The sequence below is a fragment of the Pelmatolapia mariae genome, linkage group LG8 (assembly GCF_036321145.2).
Source record: "Pelmatolapia mariae isolate MD_Pm_ZW linkage group LG8, Pm_UMD_F_2, whole genome shotgun sequence".
NCBI classification, from domain to species: Eukaryota; Metazoa; Chordata; class Actinopteri; order Cichliformes; family Cichlidae; genus Pelmatolapia; species Pelmatolapia mariae.
Window position 1 is genome coordinate 11,133,339 of NC_086234.1, and position 22,396 is coordinate 11,155,734.

General features: G+C 39.1%; 1 protein-coding gene across 2 annotated transcripts in view; it reads right to left on the bottom strand.

Moving 5' to 3' along the window:
- The window catches only part of dock1 (dedicator of cytokinesis 1), a 191,301-nt gene that overhangs the window by 118,227 nt on the left and 50,678 nt on the right, over positions 1–22,396 (bottom strand). For both annotated transcript variants that reach the window (XM_063482824.1, XM_063482823.1), the window contains exons 19-25: positions 18,864–18,961; positions 17,084–17,173; positions 16,192–16,292; positions 15,971–16,099; positions 14,005–14,113; positions 9,093–9,163; positions 5,377–5,483 (exon numbers count right to left, since the gene is read on the bottom strand). In XM_063482824.1, the coding sequence (XP_063338894.1) occupies positions 5,377–5,483; positions 9,093–9,163; positions 14,005–14,113; positions 15,971–16,099; positions 16,192–16,292; positions 17,084–17,173; positions 18,864–18,961 (705 nt within the window). The remainder of the gene's footprint in view (positions 1–5,376; positions 5,484–9,092; positions 9,164–14,004; positions 14,114–15,970; positions 16,100–16,191; positions 16,293–17,083; positions 17,174–18,863; positions 18,962–22,396) is intronic.

Sequence of the window (22,396 nt, forward strand, 5' to 3'; positions counted from 1 at the left end):
TTGACAGACACATCTCAATGGCATAAGCCCATCTGACCATTGGCTGGGTGAGCTAATGAAAGAGGCATTGAATGGTGGTGTCAATGTAAAACTTTGGAGTTTCACGTAACAGGCAAAGTTTTATGTGACTGAAAAATTATTTTCTGCTTGTTTGCACTAATTTAATAGTAACACAGCAATTAAAAGCAGCTGAAAACCATAACTTTCCTTTTCAACTCTGTCAAATTATTTAATTTTAAGATGGAGATCAAAAGGTGAATTTCCTTACGAAGACTATGGAGAATTTTGTTGCCAATTTGGACACAGAGGACAGAAGTGATGAGCTGGCGTCCATTCTACTGCTGGAAGGTAAACCCGAGGCAGTATGCTGCAGATTTATCACATTTTTAATTGAACCTCATTGGTTTCATTGCGAGTTTGTGTATGGATGTGTGGGGATCACATTTAAAGTCAAGGGACAAACACTGGAGTTATTCTGGTAGTAATTAGAGGAATCAGGGCCAATTAGTCAATTTGTAAAGTAAATATTTAACAGACTTATAAAGTAGAAAGCAATCCTACTGTAGCTGTCTGTCTGCTACAACATATAGCAAGTAGAAATGTAAACTGGTAATCCCTATGAGACAGTACTGAAAAAAGACATATTTCCTACAATGAGTACACTAAGTGAAATTGTCCCCAGTACGGTTGTAGAATCAGGCAACAATTGTGTTCTTCAAATAAAAATCTTTATGACTTCAAGATGGAGAGATGCTGCTGCTCTAAATGGCCACCAAGCAATGGATTTTATTTCAGAATCAATACAATCTCTTTGCTTCACAGATAATATCGCAACTTTAATAAGCCATTAAGCTGGAAGAAAATAAACTTGTTACTTCGCCGCACATCAAAACACACATAAAAGTTTCCATCAATGCTGCACGTAACCTAATGAATAGCATGAACTACTGTGACCTCTTTATGAATAATACCCACAGAAAGCGAACAATCTTTAGCATTTTGTGACCTCCTTTACTAAATGTAGTGCATGTCTAATTGGGTAGTATGTGATGATTTCATGAAGCCAAACAACAAAATTGCTGTCAATACAGCACGACATGCATGAAAAACACCAAAGCCACCTTTGACAGAAGCGAGCGTGTCTTCACAAGCGGTTTGTTTTTGGTAATACTGAAATTAGCTGTAAGCCACAGACCCACACAGAAAGCATAATGATGCTGTTTTTTTAATTAACGGGTAATGAATGCACTGTGCATAACTAGCAGTGTAACAAATAAATCCTCCTGGAGAATCAAAAATGTAATTTTTAATTTTACAGGTTGTGATTAGTGCATCAATTAAAACCTTATTCCCTGCTAGCAATCTAAGAGATCTCGTGTAGCTGCTGGACTGAATGGCTGATGGACTTCGAATGGCTTTTAATGATTCTAATGTAAAAAATAATTAAGCTGGAGCTCCTCTTTGATAATAGTATTTAAACTAAATAGGTGCTCCAAATATAGGAAAAGAAGTGATGCACTGATGCAATTCATTTAGATGCAGTTTAATAGTATAATACTTTCCAAAAGTCTTGAGTCACCCTTCATCTCTTTATAATTTTCCTGGAAAATAGGAATTAGGTGAAGCAATTTATTGAAATGAACTCTCTTAGCTTAACTTTCTTGCAATTTCCTTAAGTAGTCTTCAGGAATAGTTCTCCAATTCTTGTTCTTTGGAGTTTGGCTCACTTTTGTTCTGTACTCTGCAAAGATCTATTCAGGTATGTATTTACTGCCTTGGCAATATGTTTGGGATAATTATCACACTGAAAAATAAAGGCACTGCCAATGAGACGGTGTCCAGATGTTACTGTGTTATAGATCAAAATCTGATGGTTCTTTTCTGCATTTATAATGTTGTGAGTTGAAGCTCCCCATGCCCAAACCATGACAGAGCCTCCACCGTGTTTTCCATATGACTATAGGCTATTGTTCTGTCTCTCTTCTGCACTCCTCTGTACACACTGACAACAATTTGAACCAGAAATGTGACACGCATCACTCCATCGGACCTGTTAACAACAATTTCTTCTTAAAAATGGCTCCTCGACATCCACCCTACCACTGAGACCATTTCTGATGAGGCCTCAGTGAGCAGCACATTAGGTTAGGTTCTGTTTTTAATGCTTGAATGATTTATATGACAGTAGCCTAACAACAAAAACAACAAAACACATTCCTCTAAAGATGGAAATCTACATGGACTACACTGGAAAAAAACCCCAAACAATTTCCAAAGAAAAACTTTAAAAAAAAAAATGCAAGAAACTCTGGCTCCTTGGAAACAAAATATAAAGAAATGAGGGAAGTTTCAAGACTTTTGTACATTCCTGCATCTCATTTATAACATGCCAAGACACATCACATATCAAGACATATCCATTGTTTGGCACAAAAGATTGCGATTAAAGGTTGAGCTGGCAGCTCTTATGGTATTCCTCGCAGGAGCCTGCTCTATTCACATAAAGCTTTTACTTTTATAAACCTTGAAGAAAATGTATGGTGAAACTGACAATGGTGTCTAGAGTGAAAGGATTTTGGTGCTTCAGCCACCTGATACGATTTTAAATATATCTATCGTCTATATTTTTGTGTGTGTGCGCTTAAAATCTTTAAGTGCTTTAAGTGCACTGTGTGGATTATACAAGCTCCTGATTCTTAAAGCGTTTCAATCTTTGCTTGTCAAAACTTAAAAGCAGGTGGGAACAGACGCCTAAATGGACACAGACACTACGTACACACACAGACTGTTGCATGCATACACATACACACACACTATACCAGCATGGTGTGAGTGGGACAAGCAGACTGGAACTATCAAGCTAGGCCATGAGTGTTTTCCTCAAACGTCCAGCACAAACAGATTTTAGACGCTACAGTAATTTCCCCCTTTAACACAGACCAAGAGAGCAGCTGACATATTTATTCTCTTACAATGAGCCAATTTCAACGCGATTTATGCACCCATCTCACACACTCCTTTTACATCGTCAGCACTGAAGGTGACACAACATTTTGCCTCCAAAACTTGAATGAATGAATGAAAAACTTTCTAAATTAATGCAGTTCTCATTCAAAGCAAAGATTTGTATATGCATACCAATTCCATTTCACACAGAGAATTTCAATTTCAGACATATATATAAAACCCTTGGAGAAAGAGATGTCCTCTTTATTCTCTAAAGTTGTCATTTTGAACTGAATTAAGCCCACTGGGGGCTAAAATAAACTAATTTAAGACACGCTTTTCAGCAAAAATAGTTAATATGTTAATGCCTGTGCAGCCTGCAGGAAATAAAGTATTTCCATGCGTGAACGCATTCAGATCGCACTGATAGAAAATGCTAAGAAAGGTATGATGCATCTCACTGAGCCTTGATTTACTCCAAGCATTCCAGTACATTTCATTTTGGGTTTAGTTGGCAAGAAAACCTTTTATGGACCACCTGGGAATAGGCACTTATTACAGCTTACTACACCACCTTAAAAACTGTCTGGCTAATTCGACTGCTTGTCGCATACTGATGGAAAGGACAAATTTACCCGGCAACAAAGCCCTCTCTGTGAGTGCTTCTGCACAGCTTGAAACCAGCTAGCACCTCAGAGCCTACTACAGATGTTCAAAGCACCAGTGCAAGGAACTGTTGTCAGAATCGACCAGCACACATGCTTTTAAAGCAGCAGGATAATCCTTATCAACATTATAGCAACAACTCTTCCCGCTGATCAGCAGTCCATTTGCAAACATCGGGGGGGGGGCTTGGCTGTCCATAATTATACCAACAGATCAATAGTAATGACCAGAGGACCATGCACTGAGCACTGGTCTTCAATAGTTACTTACCGACACAGAGACAATTTTATGTTTGTAAAGTATGTAAGGAGCAGATCATTAAGCTGAAAGCAGTGACATTTACACTGCATTATGTTCAATATCAGACATTAATGACTAGGAAAAAAAACAACAACTTCCTGCTACATCCCACACAAAGTGTCCCCCCTCATCATCGTTTCCTGTACGGCCATGCTGAATTGAACAGCGGCAGACAAGCGCACGTAGACTTCTGCACTATAAGTGTGTAAAAGCAGCAACCTACAGAGATGGAAAAGGTAAAGAAACACGTAGTTGCAGATACTCCAATTGCTGCTTGACACCGTCTCCAAAAATGAGTCAGTCTTTATAGGCTGCTATGTCAAAATACCCAACTTTACAACAGATATAAGCATCTTTATACCCTGGAACATCCAAGGTCTTGTGGGTTTTTTGTTGTTTTTATAACTCAGCTCTTAAATGTTATTAAGCCGCCAGCTGCCCCTTAACTTCAGTCACCAAAACGCCACTAAACCTCCTGTGGTGCCTTTTATTTTAGCATTTGAATGCTTTTATCTGAGTAGTAGCTCATTCAATTGCTCAGCAGCTCATTGTTTTGATCAGTGAAATGCTGTATTTCATTTGTATTTGTCTTAGTATTAATTAGCAATTAATTATCTACACAATCTACAGATGCAGCTTACTATCAAAACTTGCTACCCCCTCCTGAAAATATGATCACTTCTGGCTTCAAAAAACCAACAAGATAGTAGTAGCAAAGCATTGTGTACTAACTCAGTGGCTAAAATAATCTAATGATTCGTGGCTAACTATTTTTCACTTCCTGTGGTCGCTCTCTGCCAACTAAATTCAATTACTACTGCTTTATTGAGACAGGGATTGTATCTTTAGTTGAAATCACAGGTCAGTACGTGAGAATGTTTGTCTCTAAATCAAGACCAAGCCAAAAATAACCCCAGAACGCATGGTGCCTCTAGCAAAACTCTTGGCTCTGGAGCATCTCTATGGTTGAGCCTCGTCTCTGGGATGCCACAGGCTAGCCTGTCTGGAGATAAGCATGTTTCTAATTAGCCACCTCTACACTGCGCCCTTCACATGTGACATTACTACAAAATGACCAAAATAAACAATAGTATGGTGCTCAAGGGTATCATTCAAGTTTTGGTGTAAATACATGACTGTGTCGTAGGGAAAAGACAAAGACAGGAAACAAGACTGAAAACTGATTAAACAATAAAACAGAAATAAGGCCATGACACCTGAAGTCTATGAAGATGGGAACCCTGACCTTCAGTTCCAGTCACATCTAGGTGACTCAAGCTTAACTTGTTGCAGAAAACTAGAACAATTTCTACTCTACTCCACTCTACCAGAGACCCTTTACTGTGAGCTCACACAAGGCTGCCTTGGGGAGGCAGCTGGTGTGTGTGATTGCCTAAATTACCGAACCATGAGTGAATTTACTGAAGAACTATGGGTACAGATTCTGTATGTGCGCGCTCTCACCGTGATGATTGAAGAGATCGCTGTGTACGATGTCAATCAGGCAGTCCAGCTTCTGTTTTACCAGGCGACCTACAGGGACTTTAAGGATGAACTCTGTAAACAGCTTGCTATGGAGACACAAAGAGGACAACATAAATTAAAAAACAAAACAAAAAACAGTCCAACTGATTAGGCTTGTCTATTTGTTTTCTCTAGCTTGGCTTGTAGCTGTTAAACGGCATGTAATGTTGCATTAACTAGGTTTTTATTTCTTTTTCTGGGGCATTGAACACAGTAAACAAGATTTAGATAACTGAGTTTCTTGGGTGAGTTTGGATACAGGAACTTTCTTATTTGGGTATGGCACTTCTGTTTTGCTGAAACATTTTCTACTTTGTTTAAAGGTTTCATTATATCATGCGGTATTGCATATCACCATTTTTCTTAAGCATACTGAGCTTTTTGGTCAAACGTTGACCTTCCAAAGTAATTTGACAAAAAGCTTTCAGAACAAAAGCAAGCCCTAGAAATGCTTTGAAGCTTTCAGTGCCACAGAATAGCTTCATCAGTGGATTTTAGTAAAACGGATGACGACGTTACTTAAAAACCTAATCACAGTATGCCCACATATGTTCTGCGAAGCGTCTAATAAGTCTAAAGAAGTGAAAATGCATTTGTGGGTGCATGTAGACCTTTGAGTTTGTTCCTATGACTCACATTGCCATTATTCTGAATGTCTTCCGATATTTAAGACGCATGAATGCAAATGAACTCTACTGAACTAAAGATTTATAAAGTCATTAGTATAACCTAACTGCATTGCAAAAACAAAAAAACCACACCAAAAAACACAAATGAAAAAAGAAAATGAAAAGATACATAAATCATAAAAAGGTTTTCATTACAAATAACACATTTATTAATAAAAATCCACATTTGAGCACAGATACAAAACATGCATAATTTTTTTCCCCCCATAAATGAAAAGGCCTAATGCTCATTATGCTGGCAAGTTACGCCTCAAGGAGGAGAGGCAAGGTTTTGGAAGTCGATGAAATAACCCCCACCCCCCCACCCCCTAACCCCCAGGGCTTCAATTTAGTTGCCTCCAGCACAGCCACTCAGCCAGGTTTGTGCTAACAACAAGAGCAGCTGATGCCACCTTTGCTCAGACAGGAAGATGAGCCAAGCCTGTGATTTATGGCATTATGTTTCATAAGGACCACAGCTTTCAGGATTAAAGTTAATATCAAAAGCTTCTCTCATGGCGTTGCCTTTTAAACCACCGAAATGATAACAAAGCATCTAACGCTGCTTGCTGTGCTGTCTCACGTTATTTTTTTTGGTGGGTGAAAAAAATAAAACCAGGACTTCTTGTCAAATACAAAGTTTAATGAATCTACAAAAAAGGGGCACTGTAGTGCAAACTCTCTACGACTAATGTGTGAATAGTATATGGTTCCTAGATTAGATGAGACTTTTTGAACATGTTGATCTGACTAAATGAAACTGAAGCAATATTACGTAAGCAGAGGGATGTGATCTATAAACCGTGAATTAATCTGAGAGGCAAAGCAATTTTTTTTTAAATCCAGGGAGCTGTGAGTGCCAAACATAAGAAAGAAGCATAATAAACGGACTGAATATGCTGAACAACTGTCTTCCAACTTTAACTAAAGATTTTTGCACTATTAAAGCTCAGTAACAAATGTGGAAATAGTGGGGTAATAATATGGCAATAGCAAGTTATTACCAGTTAATAACCAAAGTAATATTCAAGTAATAACCGTGTAATGTCTTGTATGAAATTCACAAGTTTTTCAGATTCAAACTCATCTGAGATTTTTAGGAGATACACACGTGGTATCAAATTGAAGATCCGACGTCGCCTCGTTCTCGGGTTATCACAACCACAAACTTCAATGCCGCCCATCCACCCGCTTGCCTGACGAGGTGACGAACTACAAATTACCTACAAATACTTTAAGGTAGGTACACTGGAAAAAGTGTATAGCAAGCCAGGTTTTTAAAGGAAACAAAGAAAAATTATAAGTAAATGTGTAAGTATAAAATATGAGTAAATAAATAAGTAAATGTAAGTATTGTGTAAGTAATTTTACATGGTGCATAACAGTATTTCCTCATTTTACATCATAATTACTTTTCTGGTTGCAGGCCATATTATGGACCTGAGTGTACCGAGTCTTGCGTTGCAGGACTTTGCAGGAAAAAAGAAATGTACGTAACTGTATAAAAATCTAAGTAATGGATAAGTAAATTTAATTAGTGCCCAACCTCTGAGTATTTTATAGGAAATGAGATAGAGTATAATTTTACATAGTTTGTAATCAATTTTAAGTACTGCAGTATTTTCTGCTTATTTTTTTGCAGAAAAAGCTTTGAAAAGTGCAGCGTATTTATGATGTAAGATGAGGAAATATTGTTTATTTTTCCACAAAATTACCATAAAATGACACACTACTTAAAAGTACATAAGTTTAGTTAAAATTATTAAAATTACGTTATTTGCAGCTCCTTTTAAGTCTAATCCACAATCCTGGCAGACAAACTATTCTCAGTTCCTGTTATGAGTTTATGGCAAATCACATATACAGATTTACATTGCAGTACATTATTTAAGTTGCTTTAGTTGGCTCACAATTGCTGCTACCTTTGCATGCCACTTTGCAACCCACCTCCCTTCCGGCTCCTTTTTGTCCACCAGCGTATTATTTGTTTTTACTCATGTCAGCTCTTTTCTGTGCATAGGCTGTATGGATAGACGGACATGACAGCCACAGTGACATCATCCACTGGTTATTGTTGCATTCAATATGATTTGAGATCATAAACTTAGGAAAGCTTTAACTATAGTTTATAGTTCTGTGCTTGGGGTCTTTTCAGATGCTCTCCTTGTCAACACCTTTGCATTTAAACTGCTACAGATGGAATTAATCTACTTTTGATTATAGTGGTTGTAAGTGAATTAGGAAAACATTACTTCAGTCTTTACTGAGATTTATTAAGACTCAGCCTAGTTACAAGTAACTGCCTGACTTTTGTCAGTGTGGCCATCTTTTTAATGCAACTCTGTGTTAGAGGGTTATAATATTAGTAGTCGTTTACAACATATGATCATATTCTAAAGTCAAATGTTGTGTTTGGTCTAACATGAACATGAATTAATTATTTAATCCATGAGCATGTTTGTATTTTATATAAAACAGTATTAAGCTACAGCTGGTGACATGCGCAGTAGACAACATAACCTTAAATAGACATTTGAGTGGAGAGTTTCCAAGGCAACCTGAACTTCTTTAAGCAGCAACCATCAGAGCACAGCTAGTGAATGTTGAGATGTTGAATAAAAGCAGCTTAAGGTGGAGAGGCAGATAAAATAAATAAACTGTGCTTTTGAAAAAGCACAATATTCCAATAGCCTGTCTTAACATAATCTGCACATGAAATTTTAACAAAAGCAATCAAACTGAAGCAAATTACTCTTTTTGTTTCTTTGCAAAAGGCAACTGATTTAAGCATTTTTCTGCTCTGCCCTAGTACTCTGTATGATCCCTTATTACAGAACTCCCACAAAGAAATCTTGAAGTTCACAGAGAACTGTGTGATCTGTTATAATGGCATGTTCACTTGTATTAATGTTTAAGTCTCTTAGATAGCTGTTGGTGTCACTTTAATGACATTAAAGCTTAGGAATATGTAACAAAACATGAAATTACCTTAGTTCCTTGGGATCAAAGACCAGCTTGACATCATTGACGATAGTGGGAATGTATTTCAGTGCAGCACCCTTTACGAGAGGAACAAAAAGAAAAAATATGACAAAATCATTTCACATCTTAATGCATGTAGCATGCCCTCAGTGAGCCACTAGAGGAGTCAATAATCAAGAGTTTTAATGTGTCATTATTTAATATTTGCAACAACCTACCAATACCAATTGAAATCGCTTTCTCTCTCACGCATGCGTGCACACATGTGCACATTTTCTGCCATATACATTACAGAGATTGGAGGTTAGAAATTAATTAGACAATTGACTGATAAACAGTTTCATGGACGAGCGAGGATGGATGTTTCTGATTTATTTCAAGCCAAAATCATCAAATTAAGTCAAAGGATTTAGAGTTGACTTAGTAACACAACCTTCAATATACGTCTAGAAGAAATGGTGAAGAAAATGGAAGAGGTTAAAATCCTAAATAAACTTGACAGAGAAGTTGCAGGAACTTTAGGAATAGCCAAATCAAAAATCTGGTACAGTGTTAAAAAGAGGATTAGGTGATGCCCATGCGTTCTAGACCTCAGGCAGTCATATTGAAAGACATTGAGTTTGAGCTTCTGAAAATGGAGGAGTATAAAAATGGCTATGATCAATCAATTTTCAATTTTGATTGTTGACCTTAAATCCAGTGTGGTGGCATAAAATTTCAAAATGGCATCATTGCCCAAAAACATATGGACCCAGCCATAACTATGTTTTACTTTACGGTAAATTAACAAAAATAGGATCTAAATTTGTCCATCAATAGTGTCAGTAAGTCATCAAGCACATGCATGCAAAGGCTAATAACATAACTGCTATGCTTAGCCAAGACGACAACTTCTTCTCTAACGGACTGCTGGGTGTGTCTTTATACTGCATTGGTGCATTTCAGCCACTGTCTCTCATCGCAATTGGTTTACAGGTGTAGCACATTGGATATCACTTATTACAATCCATTGGGTTTTTTCTAAATTGTTCATGGTTTATTCCTGAAAACATGTGGAGGAATAATTAGCAATGCTAAAATGAGTTTGGCAAGAGAGCAAATACAGACTTTAGTAAATGATTTCTAAATATTGGATTTTGTGAAGGACACATTTTTGAACAGCAGAGACTAACTGCAAAGTAAGATTCAGAATGATTTTTTTTCCAGGGATATAATCATGACTTCCAAACAAACTCCTGCTGTCATCTTAATACGATCTCATCTTATTAAGTATATTTCACATTCACCTCTCTCTGCAGGGAGAAAGAATTAGGCAGATTTCAGTGGTGTTTGACTTTGATTCAGTTGGCAATTCAGCCTCTATTCTAATAAAAAGTCATCTGCATCTGTTAATCCTTTTTTTTTTTACACTTCCAGTAACGAATAAACTCCCACCTGTTCCACAGAAATGTTATATGTTAAGTGTCATTGGACATGTATGTGCTCCCACATACCCCATGCATGTGATTACATCAGTGTGCATGTGTGTGTGTGAGAGAGTAAGAAACGGAAAGAGAGAGACAGCAAACGCAAGAGAGAGAATGTGTGTGTATTTATTAGATTTTCTACTGCATGTGTGCTGGTCTGTCCAGATGTTCATCAGTACTCCGATTTTTTTTCCCAGAGAGGCATAATGGGACTACTCATTAGCTTCCACCTGTCACAGTGCTTTCACAGGGGTGGATTTGGGAAGAAACCAGGGTTCCTCGGTTTCATGGCCGTTCCTCAAGATCAGTTTTTAATTTACTGACAGTAAAGCTAATATCTCACCCAATTACACAGCAACTGACTCCTAATTGACTCCTGAGCTCCTCATATGGTTGAGTGTGCACATGGATATACTGTAGGTGTGCCAAGGTGCATGTACCCTGTGATTATGTTATCTCTAAAAGCATAGCAGTGCGTGTGCGCAAGTGTGCATGAGTCTGTGCATGAGTATCTACACAAATAAACAAACATCCTTGTGTATCTGTTTCTAATCTGGGGTCGCCAAGTTTGAGGTCAGAAGCAAGTAAATATGGGGAAAAAAAGAGTGTTTAAAGGTAGAAGGAGAAAGACAGTGAAATAAATACCTTAAGGAGCAGCTAAAGAGCAGAAGGCCAGAGAAGACCCAAGCATCAGGACAGTCAAGGTCAGAGTGAAATATAGGAAAAGGAAAAACACAAACACACACAAAAAGGTATAGACAAACAACAGAAATTAACATGGAACAAACACACATAAAAAGTACAGATGCAAGAAAAGCCAAGTTGTTATCCTCAATAACTTCATTGTGTAATACACCCTAAAACTTCTTCCACGAGTTAAGAGTTTTTCTATAGTTCGTGCAATATATACATTTATCCTTTTTATTATCTTTTCATAATTGATTCCAATAATTACTTTCAAGACAAGTCAGATAATGTTCTGAAGATGGAAACTTAAGCCAAACATTGTTGGCATGTTACTGACCAAACACTTAGGAATTTGGAATAAATACAATCTCGGTTATGATTATGATTCTAAAATCAGGAAATATCAGACCAACCAAAAGGAAAAAAGTTTTTATTTACATGTTGCTGAGAACCCCCCACCAAAAAAACAAACAAACAAAAAAGCACTCAGATGATTCATACCATGTCTATAAATTAACTACTGTATGGGGCCACAGCTAGCATGCAGTTAGTCATCGTAGCTTAGACAGGAAACAGGTGGATAACAGATAGTGTGACTAAAGATAGTACCTCTAAAGCGCATTAACAATATCCTGTTTATTTAATCTTTTCAGAAAGTTAAAAATGTGAACTTGTGACTTTCCAGTGGATTATGTCATGAATTATATCGTGGGACCCAAAAACAGTCGAGCAAATAACCCATTTAATACCTCGATTGTTTCTGCTTTGAAACGTGCCTGTATTATGTCCGTGTACAGTCTTGTGATTTTATTTAGGAAATCTGAAATGTAGAATGGCTTTAAAGCTTTAATTATTAAAAATAAATACATTTTTAGTTATGCGTTTCTTTTTGACCTCTGACCTCTTTTCAAACTCGGTCTGACATCCTCTGTTTCAATCCTGAAAAGCCAGCTCAGCTAAAAGCTGAATTATTGGTGTGATAAAACAAGTAAATGGACTGCTACAGAGTGCTTTTCACACACACATTCATACAAGCATTTTTGTCTATTTGAAAGCGCTTTATTTTTCTGACTCTGCATCAGTTTCAAAATCCTAGGTGACTTCCTTCTCGATGTATCGCATTCACAAGAGTTTTGGAAAACTTTAACCTTGACCTTGAAAGTCCAGGCCACTGAGATTTGAACCTGTTGGAGATTTTTAGTGGTATCCATTTGAAGCTCCTACGTTGCTTCGTTCTCGAGTTATTGCATTCACAAACTTGGGTGTCCACGTCACCTGCTTGCCCAGCCGGCAGGGTGACGACAATACCCCATCAGGCTGAGGGGTACACTGCAATCACAAGCTGATATATCCACATGTGGCTCAGTAACATGAATGGCCCACAAGCGCTGGTATTGGCTCCCAACAACCTTTGGGAATGCTCTTAAAGGTGATGGTGGATCTGGGCATCCCTGAGCTCCTGGATAGCCTGTGGCACTGGCAATGTCCATGGCATTAACACCTTCGTCATCAAGGGGCTGCCTGTGCATTCTGGTCACATGATTCTAGGCATTATCCTGAACTACATAAGGTCTGACAGTGTGGCAGCGACAGACCTGCTGGTTTTGGTGTTCTCTGGCAAATGGCAGTTGAGCTGCATTGGTGCTGGACCCACTAAAGGATGCAGATGAGTCTAGCAGTCTGTTCAGAAACATGCACATGACCAGACTGCAGGATGTCAATTTGTAGGGCCCTGGCAGTGAACCTTCTGCTCCTGCTTTCACAAAAGAGCAGATACCGGTCCTGCTGCCGGATTAAGGCCCTTCTACAGCTCTGTCCAGCTCTCCTCTTGTAACAGCCTGTTTCCTGGTATCACCTCTACTGTCTTGTGACTGTCCTGGGAGAGACAGCAAACCTTTTTGCAACAGCACGCATGGATGTGCCATTCTGGAGGAGGTGGCCTACATTTGCAACCTGTGTGGGCTGCAGGTACTGTCTCATACTATCAACAATGACAAAGAAAAAAGCAAAACTAGAGAAAACCAGTCAGGAAGGACAAAGAGACAGCAATGGTCTATGGTCAGACCGTGCAGCTATTTGGACCAAAACAACTGAAATGAATTCACAATGGTTTATTCTTTCGATCTGGACAGACTGACATCCCTGAAGTGCGTGTTTTCATTTACCTTTGTTTGATAGCACAGTGATGATTAGATATGGAAAGCAGAGAAAGTGAGTCAGGGAAGACGAGCTGCAAAGGTTAGACTTGAACCCAGGCTGCTGCATCAGCGTTGCAGGCACCAGTGAGCTAAACTGGCACCACTGATATCTCTAAAGTTTAATTGACTTTGAATTATACTATGCTGAATGAATGCTTCCTTAATTCCTCAGTATCGTCCCATTTTCTCAAAGCATATCAAGTAGTCATTAATTACTATAACTACTACTTTAAGTGGCTAGATTATCTTTCATATTCTTGATTCTCAGCTCTAACAAGTTCACATAAAAAGAAAAATCTGCACAGAGACACGTGGAAAAGACGTGGAAAACAAACACAGTGCACAGAACACAGTAAGCAGCAATGATCTGAAGGAATGTTAGCATTAATATCTAATAAACTGCTGTCATAGTTTAAATCTAACAAGGCACATTAATCTCCAATTACAGAATCTGTCATCCCAAGCTAATCACATCAGATTTATTTACTATTCACAGTGCAGCAGATGATTCTTGGCAGTGAGGTTGAGCAACAGTATGCAGTTGGACTTGAGTGGTAATCAGCCTACCTTCACCATGCCAGTGTTCTCTGAATTACTGTTCATCATGTCATTAAAGGATGTGAAAAGGTTCCTCAAGGACTCCATGAAGTCAGCCTCTCCTTTGTTCTCATAGAGCCTGGGAGGAGATGAAGTAGAGAATTACACTGGCAGATGATCACAAGGCTGTTGTGCGTTTCATCCCTGTGTAAACAGCCCCACCTGCACTGGAAATGACAAGAGTTTGATGCTTCCCTGTTAAATCATTAAAAGCAGCCGGCAGAAAGGCCCTGTTTTATCAATGCAAATATTCTTGGATCAGAACCAGAGACATCACTCTTGCTGCCAGCCAGATTAGCATTTAAAACAACATGACAAGACCCCGAAGCACCTGCCTGCTGTCATGCGGAAACAAAAATCAGAAAAATTAATGATCTATGCTAATGACTTTCCCAGAATACTATACGAGGAACAGAAAGCAAATGTCAAGCAAATGTTAGGGTTCAGTGGCTTTACTTTCTCATATTTTCTCCAACTCGAATTACTAATGTTCCTTCCGCTAGCTTGGTTATGTGGAACAAATGCTGCCCACAGACTGTAGCAACCAAACGCCAATGATCGCACTACAGCGACAGAAAATGCTTTCCCCCCATTTTTCCAAGTGTATGGGAACACACGGAAAGAAAGAACACATAATCCCTCAAAGATGAAAATCCTTAGCGCTCACAGAGACCGTAAATCTTAACAAAACTGGTCATTAAGTGGAAATGAGCCGAGCAGCAGCAGTGGCTTCAAATAATTTAGCGTTGCAACCGCTCAGTTTTAGAGAAATAAAATCAAAACTTGCAAGAGAAACTAAAACTGTGCAAGGTGAAATGGAGGTAAAGTGTTTAAATTCCCACTCCATCAGAGATTACTGGCCTTCTTCACAGACGTGGGTTTTGTGTGGCTACAATATCTCAAGGGAATGGATGTATTACATGGTACAGGATAGCCACTGTTGAGGGCTTACAGAAATCGTGGGATTAGAGGCATCCGTCTCAGAGCTCCCGCAACAACAATTACTTAAAGCCGCTGCTCACCTGCAACGCTAAGGAGCTCAGTGAGCCCTGGAAAGCTATAACAGTCGAATTGAATGAGGTGGGGGCAAATCTACAATTAAGGTGTTCTTCTGCACTTTCATAAAAGTTCTTCACTGACCCACAGTGAAAGGCTAAACATTTGCTGATGTAACCTTGGCACCTTCTTGTTAGGCTCCATCAAACCTAACTTTATAGTTCATAAGAATTTAAAATGATGGCTTGACGGAGTTTGATGCTGGCAACCAACCAAAGAAACCACTCTGACAAGAGCTAACACAAAGTGGGACCACCATAAAGCTTGAGTTTTCTTTTTTTCTCTCTCAGATATCTATGAAAGAAGCCACTTGGCACAAACTGGAACATAGAAAAGAATGGCAGGGCTGTGTTCTGTGAGGTAAAGGACAGAGTGTCCTCTAGACATTGGACAGAAAACCAATCAAACTCTGCACACTTAATTAGTCCAGGATCATACATCAGGCCTTCAGCCACCAACAGCTTTATTTCACGACTCTCGAATATTATCATTCATTTAACGTCCCCACAGCCTATTATAAATACATCCATAGAAATGACCTCATCCAAAGACCATTCGCTTTTACTTGTTTCAACTTTATTACACCGGAGCTGAGGTGTGCTGCAGAGAACTCGGTGTTACAAAACGCATTGATCTTTTATAAAAGACGACTGAAGCCAAGAAATTATTTAAAGGAACAGCAGCAATTAAAGAGAAAAAACTATAAATTTAGAAAGACCATCTTAAAAAGTTCAAAAGCTTGTTTACGCTTTGATAAGACAGCTTATCAGACTCATGCTTGAGCACGGTTACACTGAAAATACTCTTCAAAGTAGCTTTATAACAAAACTGCATACATTATGGTGCAATGTTACACTTTGCAAAAAAATACCACACGTACTGGTTAAAGAGGACTCTGGATCGGACGATGAACTTGAAGATGTATTCCAGAGCTTTCATGGCCTTCAGCAGCTGTTCTGTCAGCTTATCTGCATTGTCCACATAGTTTTTCAGAACTTTTGTCAGCTTCCTGCAAATAGAAACACAGAGTGTGGATAATGCGCTAATCATAAAGTGGAACACGCATGTTTATAAATGTTTCTGTAAAGAAATTAAACTCACGTGTATGCCAGTGTAGCACTGAAATGCTTTCGAATGTAGGTCTCCAGAACCGGATTAAAGTGCTGGAACTTTCTGTCGGCTATAAGCCCAATAATGAACACCTATCAAACAATAAAGACATAGTTATTAAAAAGTAAATTAAACACACCAGGAAAGCCTTGCTTAATAATTCAGAGCCCCCCAAAACGACCCGTCTTGCTCAATATATCAAAACAGATTGGGAAATTAAGCAAGGTTGCATTTGGGCAGAAAGCCATTTTCTTTCAATTCTCTGCTCTGCAGATAATCTAGGAACTCAACAAAAAACAATTACTACCAGCTTTCTGTGAATGACAAAAACTGCTCTTTTGAACTGCATGCTAGACAAGTTTCAGGCTAATACTTTGAATCCCATTATCTGCAGCCCATGAGAGGACAAGGTTAATAATCATAACCTATTTTTCCCAATGTAAAGTCTTTTTCATACTATATATTGCAATAAGCATGTGAGCATGTTCAATAAAAATGCTTCACAGGCACTAAGAATTCATGCAAATCAATGCAGCAGCTATCGAACATGAGTGGCAATGTGTGGAGTTCAATGTTAACGTACAGCAATGGAATAAAAATTTTTTAGAACTAAAACAATATAGCCAAAAAAGCAACCAAAAATTGGTTTGTTCATTTTTTTTTAGTTTAGAGAAACAACTAAGGGCAGAAAACAGGTAGCTGCATACAAATTAGGGTACCAAACAGAGCAGGGATGCCTGTCAAAAAGCATTTTAACACATGAAGTATTTCACAAGTTATTATATTTGCTTCTGAGCTCCAAACATGTCCAAATGTTTATTGGCGCTGACAGGGAACTCTATTATAAATTATGCGCTGCCGTTCCAGCGTAATTCTTCCTTACCAAGGCATCAAACACCAGAGTATCAAAAGTGTCACTGTCAGAGTTTTCCATCATGATGTTGAAGAGAGCATCCAGAGTGTCTTGCAGAAACTAGAATGACAGATGCACGGCATGTTATGGCGGGCCAACAATGAGGCGTGTCATTCAAAAACAAAAAATAAAACATGCATATGCTAAGTCCTAATCTCACAGCGAAACGCCAAAGTCCACACGGTTCTGTCAAATAAACCGAGTCAAGCTGATCATGATTTCTTTCCTCTGGCATGCACATTCAGTTTGTGTCATTAAAGTGATAACTAACCTTAGGACAAACCAATTAAAGGAATGAAAAACACAAAATGCATGGCAACAGCTAAACCGATTGTGAGTCTTTGGGAGATTTGGAACTTTTGTGTAGCATTAGGGAAAACTGTGCAATAGCATTTTTAGGTTTTTATATAGACATTATCCTATAATGATTCAAAGCAAACTGATAAATAAAAATAGAGAAATACACAGCAAAAATATGTTTATCACCCCGGCCCTAAAAACGCCTCTATCATTTGAATGGCGCAACCAAAGTGGCAAGTGAACTCCTGCTGTGACAGTTCCATGCTACCCATTACGCACCCTTTACAGCTGTTAACATACACCAAAATAGTTCTATGAAGAGAGTGATCATTTCCCTGTCAGCAGCACCTCCAGGAACACTAACTATATACACCCTTCCTCTCTGGGGAAACATGCTCCATTTACTCAGCCAATTCTGCAGCAATGTAAAAACAGATGTAAAAGTGTCGGGAACAGAGCCATCACTCTCTACTGCGCTTGGTCTGTCATCTCAGAATGGATGAGATTCATCATCTTCTCAACGAGAAACCGGCACATTGTACGCTATGCGGAGTTTAAAGTGCAATTCGGTCTCACAAAGGCTGGACCGCGTGACAAGGACAACAGCGCAGTGACCTTTTCGCTCAAACAGTGTCACATTAGGGAGATGGGAAATAAAAAACAGAACAGGAAACATTTTTAAAAAAATGTGTTATGAACATATTTAGTGCTTTATGTTAACTACAATGGGGAAAAAATGAAATGATGAATAAATAATGTATACTCTTTTGATAAATAGTCTTTTAAATGCCAAGATGAAAATGGTATCTAATTGCCCACCGACAGCCTTGAAGCGCTTTGAAGCAATTGAGTGCTAATGTGGTGGTAATAATAATCACACTCCTGTGGTTTAATGAACTAGTCCAGCTGTGGTAGGCATCTATCTGGCCTGATCAAAACTGTCTAGGTGAAGGACTTCTTTAGATAGGCTCCAAGCTGCCAGGCACCCAACCTGCCCATGCAAAACTTTCTCTAAATAATGATTATTCATCTGCCCCATGCTGAGCACTTAAAGGCCCTGCCTAAATCTCTGACAGCAGGTCATCTCCTCCCTGTCTGCAGACAGTGTGGGGTACTATGCACTCCCTCCTTGCTAAAGCCATTAAAACAAAAGCAAAAAAAGTGGCAGCCAATTCCTTATGACAGGCAGCGACATCATTTGTGAAATTGCTGCCAGGAAGCTGTAGCTTTCAGGAAGAGTATGCATCGTTTGTGACTGCATGTTTATGTGAACAGCTGTTAAGATCTGTTTTTTGTCCATTTGTGCCGATCTCTGTCAAAGCAAAGGAATTAGGTACATTTGCAAGGCGATGAACATTGCAAAAGAAAGTGAGACGCATTTATTTATGTTTACTTAAGCTTTGACTGAAAGCGGTTTAACTCAACCGAGCGGAAATTTTGGGCCTCTGACCTTCACAACCTCGCCACCCTCCACCTTCATTAGCTGACGTAGATTCTGCTGCAGAAGGCTGGTGTTGGAGCGCCACTTCAGCAGGCCAAGTAGGTCCACTGGAAAAACAAACAAACAAACAAAAAGCTGTCAACACAATGCATAGCTTTCACCCTGAAAATAGTAACGGCGGGTAAGGAGACTGTGCAAGAAAAAGTCCACTATTTGCATTTAATGAGCTTTAGGGCTAAGCATGTTTTTCCAAGATGTCGCCATCACATTCACGTCAGTTTACGAATTTCCCAAACACAAGGTTAGCAATTTTGTCCTTACAAAAAAAGGAAAAAAATCCCTTTGAAAATGGACAGGCGCAAGAAGTGGACAGAAAACGAGTGAAAAAGTCTGGCTCCTTGGAGACTAAATATAAATAAAGTTTGTGTTTGCTCAAAACTTATGCTGCGTTTGAGCCATTCGAGATTCTGCCGATCTGGGTATCTCCGCCTCTGCGGGATAAATTTTGGCTAGGATTTTTAATTCGAGTCCCAAACATGAAAAATGTGCATTAATAAAACACTTCATATTGTCGTAACAAGCTTATTATTTTGATTGTGTGGCTGTCTGATCTACAGAATCCCATTAAAAGCAGCAAATAGTCACATGGGCGAAACCAGGAGTAAGCAAAAAAACAAAATAAACAATTTATCATTTAAGAAAAGTTTCCATTTAATGTTAATTTTAATTCATTTTATCGTATAATCAGATTTTTCACATACATTTTCTCAGGTATAGTCCTGAGAGATTCCCAGAAACATCTTTATAGTATATTCATGATGGTTTATTAGCTTTCATGAATATATACTATATTCAGCCTCGTCTGACTGAAGTGAACAGAAGAATCTCTTTGGCATTCTTGCAAACCTAGTCCCTAGGGGCTGCCTCTCCCCGTTCGCCATGGCTGATTGGCTCAGGAAGAGTCAATCAGCCATGGCAACACAGTAATGGATGCCCATCATCTGTAAACCTGACAGCCTATCAGGGTTCAATCACAAGAACCTGTCTCAACTACCAGGGTCCTCCGTCCCCAAGGAGATATAGATTTGGAAATTGATGCTTCAGCACCTCAGAGAGATAAATGGAATAATGTGAGAATAAATCATCAGGCAGCTTGGTCCCAGTGGGGCAGTGGTGTTAAGAGGCCAACTACGTGTAGCACATGGGGCTGTAAGGCACAGTGTTGTGGGGGTGTTGTGGGGGTGAGGGGCAATCAGTTTTGTTCTGGAGAAAAATACTGAGAGCCTTTTACAAATAACATCTGTCTGAGAATGGATGTCTCCACAGGCAGTGGGAATTTAAAAGACTGTGGAAGTAACTGGCAGATGGAGAGCAGTGGAATAATTAATTCAGAGAAAATAGGTTACATTGTCAATGCGCAACTGAAATGCAAAAGACTTCACATTACCATTTGAAAGTTTGTTTACGGTACTCCTTCACAAAATCAGTTTTGTTCACTTTTAAAAGCAAACACAACCACTAAGGAGTCTTGATAGCTTGTTCTTTGCCGTTAATAGCGAGAGCCTTGTATGTAGTCGTTTAAAAGTTTAAAAGTACAGGCTTCTTCAGCGCACTGATGCTGGAGTAGCTTCAATACGAACATGGATTCCATACTTTTAAAGCTGCTTTGTTCATAAAAATGCGTTTTCTTTCCAGCAGAGGTAGGAAAAGTATTTTAATCAATTTCACTGGGCTAGGTTCTCTCCCACGTGTGCTGTCACTGAATCTCTGCTCTGTTTAGTGAAGCACACTGCAAATACCCAGGGAAGAGCTAGTAGCCACTTCACGGGAGCTCCCAGCACTGGGAGGCCGCCTGCATAAATCTAGCTTAGTTAAAAAGAGTGTTTCATCTCAGATGTGGGGATCAGCAGTGAGGAGCCATGAGTATGAAGCATGCAGTCTGTTGCAAGGGGCATTTCTAGGGCTCCTTTTTCCCTTTGCAAGAACAAGTGCTCAGGATAAACTGCTGGTGAGCGAACAGGCATCACACCCATTCATACAGGCACTTTTTTATAAGTGCTTTCCATCTAATAATTACACTCTGGTGGATGGATCGGAAAGCAACTTGAACCTAAGGGTTGAACCACCAACCTTCTGATTAGTAGATGACCTGCTCTACCTCCAGAAACAGATCTTACCACAATTACATTACTAATCATATTAATTATACTGTCACATATTCTCCAAACGTAAACATCAAATTGCTGTTTCAGCAAACCAACAGTCAAAACAACCCGAGATATTTGGTTTGAAATTGTATAAAACAGAAAACTGCCAACACATCTGATGAGCTGGAATCATGTAATCATTTCATTTACAGAAATGCAGAAAATGGGAAAGAGATGACTATTGGACAAACACACCTAGATCTTAAAGAGCTTCTGGGTTTTTAATAAAGAAGCCTGAATCTGGTATCATGGGAAATATTGTGGATAGATTAGCCACAATATCAAAACCAAAGACAGGTAAGTAAATAATATTGATCCTCTAATAACAATGCAATTTTCTGCTGTTTCCTGTATACTTTCTTTTTTTTCTGTAGAAGGGATATTGGATAGATGGGTTAAAAAAAAGGAGGAAAAATAAAAAAAAAATCATTTGACAATGGTAAACTAAACATGCACACTGCTACACAGGCAAAAAAAACCTGCAGTAATGGCTAAAGGAGCATGGTAACAAGCCCAAGGCATTGACCTAGCATCCAACCTCCCTGGATTCCAACTCAGAGCATCCGTCCAAACCACTGAAACGAGCCACACAAGCTACTAGAACCAAAGCAATAGCTGCCAATGTCCTCATGCCACCTGCAAATTCTGCATCCCTAATGGATAAGAGCTATTCTGGTCGCAAAAGGAGAGCCTACACAATATGAATGAGGCGGTGTTAATGTTGTGGCTGCTCTGTGTACAGCGCTTTATTAAAATAGCTGGAACCTTTTCCTCGAGCTTTAGCGTGGGATGATATATCTCATACAACACACAGCTGCACAAAGTTTAATCAAACTTTGTGCAGCGACGAGGCCATCTGATCCCCAAGCACCCACCGGCACCTTGCAAATTATCAGCACAAAGTGACAGGTAAATATGGAGAGTGGAGCTGCTCTACAGGAGTGAATCTACAAACCAGGACACTTCAACACCCCCCCCCCCCCCCCCACCCCCCCACACACACACATCACTCTCGCACAGGGAACGAGATAAATCAGAAAATGGCAGGCAGGGAGGAGAAATAGGAGCAGAGAATAGTGCTGATTGATATATGCTGCATACTACGCATCTACATAACAGCTGAGACAACCATTTGAGCCGCTATCATTACTTACAGGAGAGGCAGGCTCTCCTGTAACTGAGACGGCTCATTCATTGACATCACCACCCCCTGAGCCGAGTAGGAGGGCACGCACAATTGTATTTAAATGACAACTTATATCACAGACTAAACTTAATAAGCTTCAAAGGGAACATTACTATAACAACATGCGACACCCACCGCTTTCACACATT